The following is a 6,259-nucleotide window of genomic DNA, read 5'->3' on the forward strand; positions in this document are numbered from 1 at the left end:
CCCATCTCCTGCCCAACCCCCATCCCTGGGGACAGTAGTCTCAGCTTTGAGTACCTCCAGTCAATCTGGAGGCTTACTTACTTTACCTCTGTCCATGTGTGCCTGTGATTCCTCTGGGACCTCCACTTGGTGATAATGACCTGCCTACCCAGTGCCTTGTTCACAGACACTAGCACCGCCTTGAGGAAGTATCAGGAATGGGCTTGCCTTACTGCATGGAGATGACAGAACCAGCTAGGATTTCAGGTGTGGAAATCAGGTCAGTCTTGAGATTTACAGCTTGGGGAAGACTACTGAGATCTGACTTCACCTTTGCCACAGTCCTTTCCTCAAGGATTATTTCTTGGTTTGGTTAGTGTGGCTCTGAGTATTCCAATACCTCTAGTCTGACCCTTCTTCATAGTTTTAGGCTTACTGCCCCTGATTGAATAGCTCGTCTTCAGGTCTGGCTCTTCAAAACTATTCTTCCTTGTTCCATTCTTCTTGGCTTCTATAATTTAGATTACACATTGCTTCAAGCTTACTTTGGGCCTGCAGGCATTTACCAATCCCTTTGAACCTCTACAGCCTGCTTGTGGCATTCACTGGGGGCAATTCTTATGGCCCCAGGTTGGACATCTTACCATCACATATAGCACATTTAGACACTGTTGATTTACTTCCTTTCCCCAAGTCTTACCAGAGACAGTATTCATGTTCATATCATTGAAAAACTTTACCTGCACAGGCCTTGAGTGATGTGTGATTTCCTTTTTGGCTTCAGAGATTCCTATGTAGCCCTTATGAATTAAAATCTTCTTCATCACTATTACTACCAACCTAGAGCAGAAGGTCATCATGGAAATTGAACTGGAGTCTGGAAGTGTTCGGGAGCTGAGTGGGGAGGGGCATTGGGGAACCCTCCTGTGTGTGTTAACTTTCTCCTTTTTCAAGTTCTTTCTGCATTGCCGAGTCTCCCTCAAGACTGACTCAGGACTTTAAGGCATGGCATCCTCAAAAAGAATCCAGAGACCAAGCGAACAGTGCCCCTGTACTTGGCATATTTTAACGATTGGGTATTTGTTTCACCTGGGGTTCTGCCTAGGAGTGCTTAATTTCTCTTTCTCCCTCTCCCACAAGGTCATTATCATGTACTCACTGTGCCCTCCACAATCTCTCTATATTTGTGCCCCAGTCTCTCTCTTTTTACTATGACTGAAGAATCCAATTCAATTAAGAAGGAGATTAAGGAGAAGAGGCCACTCACCATAGAGCAACCTCCCTGCCTGCTAGAGCTAGTGGAGGAAGTGACCATCTATTGCTGATACATGCCTAGGATTCTGTCCAAAAATCTAACAGAGAGATTCAGCAGTCTCTCAGTCATTAGGCACCCATAACATCGCATAAGGTGAGGAACATTGAGTCTCTGTCAAAACATCTCTCATAGACACTCTTTGTCTGCTATGTCTTTCCTATCCTCTAAGTTCATTCCCTGTCTTGAGAAGCCCTGGTGATTTCTGTTTCTTTAAGGCATTCTTCTACTCATTTATCATTTTCTTTAGTTTAATCTTATTTATGTTTATTTATTCAGCAAGCATTAGTGAGCACCAACTAGATTCCAGGCACTATACTTTGATATGAAACTATTGTAATAAGCAACGCATAGTCCCTACACCTCAGGGACTAAAACAGTAAAGGATTTTATAGTGCAAGGTAATCAGTGCAATGACAGGGCAGGAAAAAGGGCTGTGGTAGAAAAGAAAAGGAGACATGTCATTCTGCCTTACAGAAGTTGGGGGCAAATTCACAGAAGACATGTTGCTTGGATGGAATCTACATGAATGAGTAGGAGTTGAACAACATCACTTCTTTCCTAAATGTTGTTTGCTTCATGGCCAGATAGCTAAATACTTGTAGATTCCTTGGAATAAAGCTCAATCTGCTTTTCCTGGAAGAATCACAGAGGGACCTCTTCATAGGCTTTTACTGTACACTCACGAACCACTCAGCACAGAGAAAAGGCAGTGTGCTCTTCTTTATACGTGTCTCTGCTGTTCTTTACCCACTATAATTTGGCTTGAGCCCCGCTGCCTGAATGCTACTGCTTCTACCAAAGTCGCAGATGGCCTTCCACCATTATACAGGTGTTTTCTCACTCCTCAGCCCAAAGAAATGGGCTAAAGCCTGCCACAATTAAGAAAGAGAATTAACTTTCTCACTATTTGGAATTGCACTGTAATGTGACTTTTTGTAAGATTATGAGATTTTCCTAGAGGTTTCAAAAAAGTGTCACTCTCACTTGAAGTTATTTGTAGATTGGAATCTAGAGAAAAAACAAGCAAACAAATAAAGGTTGGGCATATATGCCACGAGGCTACTTCAGATGTTGTAGCTGTCATGTTCAGTTTTGGGGCAATCTTGTACTCATGATTGGTTTATGAAACAGACCCTCTTGATGATCTGCAGATGCATGATCCACAAGTATGTAGGCACTCCTGATTCTTTTTATATTTTCATATATATGTACACATACCACTCACATAGAAAAATAAAACTATTTCAGACTGTGTATGTCTTAAAGACATAAGCATATCCAATGTACACCTTTTGTTTTAATGCTCAATGGGTGAATTATGTAGGGAAGGTTAAACAGAGCAACCATTTATTTGGTACGTCATGTTGACATGGGGTATTTGGGAAACGGAATTATACCCACATGATGAGATATAAACATATCAAAAGTTTGAAACAGAGAAACAGAATAAAAAAGATAAAGAAAATAAGAGAAAGAGGCCCATTATTTAATTATCTGTTGTCTTTTATTATTATTGCTGTTAATGCTAATGACAGCTAATATTAAAGAATAACCTATATACCAGCATTTTATCTTAATAATTTTTATGTTAATTATCTTAATCATTACAATAAACTTATTGAGTTGGTAGCATTTATTCTATCATCAGATGATGAAATCAAGAGGTGGAAGTTTCAGCAGCATTCAAAGGTTTTGCTTCTAGAATATGAAAGAGTTAAACTTTAAACGCAAGTCTGTCTGACTTCACAGCTTGTGCTTTTTCACACTGCACTATACAGCCTCCACCCTGCTTGCTTATAATTATAAGTTTAATGTGATATGGTGCATTGCCTTGAAACAAACCATTAGGACACTGACAGGACTTCTATAATTGATATAAAGCAGAAAGTTGTGGACAAACATAGGAGGACCATAGAATAAAGTGCTCCTAATGCAATCAGTGTGGTCCTAACTTCATCAGTGGGCCCCATTAGAGACAGAAGACAGTGGACTCTGAGTATTGAAGGATGAAAAGAACCAATTCTGGTACTATGTTATTACAGTATAAAGTAATCTTTTTTTAAAAAGGCACCTTTCTGAGAAAAAAAGGAGGAGGAAAGAATAAGCAAAAGACATACTCTAGGATAGAGTGCTTATATAAATCCAAAGGTATTGGAATGGCTAAAGCAAAATGCATACATTCAGGTATGCTAAGAAAGATAATAGGAATAGCTCAAAGATAGTCTTAGAAAGCCTTGTATGTCAGTCTTAATAGTATGATCTTATTCTAGTGATTAAATTCACTGAAGAGTGTAATCATAGGAGTAATATGATGGCATCTGAATTTAGGAAAAACCCTCTGATATTAAGATGGAGAGTGAACTGTGAAGGTGTTAATAAGAAAGGCAGAAAAATATAACAACACAATCCATGTGAGAGCAGTTGGGAATATGAACTAATGAAATGACACTGCTAATTTGAGGTAAAGGAGTGGGCATACGGGGAATGAAAAATAAAGTCAACAGTAATTGGAGAATGGGTAAGATGAATGAGAAGTAAGGATGAATAAAGGATAAATCTCAAGCTTCTAGATTGGGTTGGGTAGGTAGACAGTGATAGAATTCATAGAAATATGGGAAATGGGAGGCAGAACAGATTTGGACAGAATAGGTGAGTTGATTCAGTTTTGAAAATGTTGACTGTGGTGTATGAGGCAAATGGGAAAAAGGACTTGTGCTTCACAACCCTATTTTACTTAGACATGCAGACTTGGAAGAAATGAAAGTATATAAAAAGAAAAAAATCATGCGAGTGAATGAGCTCATTCAAAGACGACAGAAAAAGAGAGGAAGATGGAATCCAGGAATCAACAACATATAATGGATTGGCAGATGGAAAAAAACCTAGAGACTGAGGTGCTGGGATGGGGGACATAGGAGGAACAACTGTAGAGTATTATGTAATGGAAATTGAGGGGGATTAATTTTTTTAAAAACTGACATTAATAGATAGTGCTTAGTAATAAGTGTCTACAACTAAAAGCAGGAGGAGTGCATCCAGTATCCATGTGGAATCTAAGCCCCCACTTGATATAGATGTGCAATGGACACAACCAATCCAATGTCCACAGAGAAAATGTGGAATGGGTGAGGGAAGGGTAGCCATGGTGGCTGCTGGGTTTGGGGAATGGGAGGAAGAGATGAGATGTGGAGGCATTTTTGGGACATGGAGCTGTCCTGGGTGGTGCTTCACAGACAATTACGGGACATTGTAGATCCCCCCAGGGCCCACTGGATGGAACGTGGGAGAGTGTGGACTATGATGTGGACCATTGACTATGGGATGCAGTGATGCTCAGAGATGTACTTACCAGGTGCAATGGATGTGTCACGATGATGGGAGAGAGTGTTGCTGTGGGGGGAGTGGTGGGGTGGGGGCGGTGGGGTTGAATGGGACCTCATATTTTTTGAATGTAATTTTTAAAAATAAATAAATAATTAAAAAAAGAGAATCCTTTAGTGTCAACAGTTCCAAGATATGAATAATGGCATTGAGATAGTTAAGCTCTAAAAGTAGCACACATTTCCTGTTACCTGCAGATAAACTAGACCTACACTAATTCATACATGTGGATGTCTAGCCTTTAAAAAAATAATTTCAAAAAAGGTGATTCTTTTCCTTGTATCTAACTTTTTTCCCTTGTGCTATAGTTTAAACATCTATATTCTTCTCAAGAAGATAGTACCCAGCTCTGGACAATGTGAGAACTCATCAGGAATGGGAACATCATGACTCTGACTCCTTTTCCCTCTTCCTCCTCTAAGCCATTGATCATGGCCCTTAGCAATTCTAGCTGGGGGATACCTCAGCCTTCTTTTTCCCTAGTAGGTATTCCAGGTTTGGAGGAGACCCAGCATTGGATAGCTTTGCCCCTGAGTGTCCTTTACCTCCTTGCTCTAGTGGGAAACGTCACCATCATCTTCATCATATGGACTGACCCATCCCTGCACCAGCCTATGTACCTCTTCCTTGCCATGCTAGCAGCCATTGACCTGGTCCTGACCTCCTCCACTGCACCCAAAGTCCTTGCAGTGCTCCTAGCTCATGCCCATGAGATTGGGTACACTGTCTGCCTGATTCAGATGTTCTTCATCCACGCGTTCTCCTCAATGGAGTCAGGTGTGCTTGTGGCCATGGCTCTGGATCGCTATGTAGCCATTTGCCACCCTCTGCACCATTCCACCATCCTGCATCCAGGGGTCATAGGGCACATTGGAGTGGCAGTGCTGATGCGTGGCCTACTTCTCCTCACCCCCTTCCCCATTCTGCTGCGGCGCCTCGTCTTCTGTCGGGCCACTGTGATAGGCCATGCCTACTGTGAACATATGGCTGTGGTGAAACTGGCCTGCTCAGATGCCACAGTGAACCGAGGTTATGGGCTGGCAGTGGCACTGCTTGTGGTTGGGCTGGATGTCCTTGCCATTGGCATTTCCTATGGCCTTATCCTACAAGCAGTATTGAAGGTATCAGGGGGTGAGGCCCGACTTAAAGCTTTTAGCACCTGTGGATCCCATGTTTGTGTCATCCTGGTCTTCTATGTTCCTGGAATGTTCTCTTTCCTCACTCACCGCTTTGGCCACCATGTGCCCCATCATGTCCATGTTCTTCTGGCCACACTCTACCTTCTTGTGCCACCTGCTCTCAATCCTCTCGTCTATGGGGTGAAGACTCGGCAGATCCGCCAGCGGGTTCTCAGGGTGTTCTATGTAAAATGATAAATCTAAACATATACTAAATATCTTCTTCATGTATCTCTGCCAAGGACACAGCCAGGAACCCATGGATGGCCTAAGTCATATGGATAAAAGGCATTCCACAGTGAGTAGTCCTTCTAGTCCTAGTAATCCCATGGCAAAGAAGACCCATGGACACTCAGCTCCACAGCCTATTGTGATATACCTGGCTAGCTGGATTTGTGAATATTTT

The 6,259-nt window shown here is 41.9% G+C and overlaps 1 protein-coding gene across 1 annotated transcript; it reads left to right on the forward strand.

The window, feature by feature from the left end:
• Positions 1-5,061: 5,061 nt before the first annotated feature.
• Positions 5,062-6,048, forward strand: LOC101438918 (olfactory receptor 52L1). The gene has a single exon (XM_004466943.3). The coding sequence runs from the start codon at positions 5,062-5,064 to the stop codon at positions 6,046-6,048; it is 987 nt and encodes a 328-aa protein (XP_004467000.3).
• The last annotated feature ends 211 nt before the right edge of the window (positions 6,049-6,259 follow it).

The sequence above is a fragment of the Dasypus novemcinctus genome, chromosome 10 (assembly GCF_030445035.2).
Source record: "Dasypus novemcinctus isolate mDasNov1 chromosome 10, mDasNov1.1.hap2, whole genome shotgun sequence".
NCBI lineage: Eukaryota > Metazoa > Chordata > Mammalia > Cingulata > Dasypodidae > Dasypus > Dasypus novemcinctus.

Excerpts from the sequence above, each read along its gene's own strand:
- LOC101438918 (XM_004466943.3), top strand. The coding sequence starts at position 5,062 with ATGACTCTGACTCCTTTTCCCTCTTCCTCCTCTAAGCCATTGATCATG.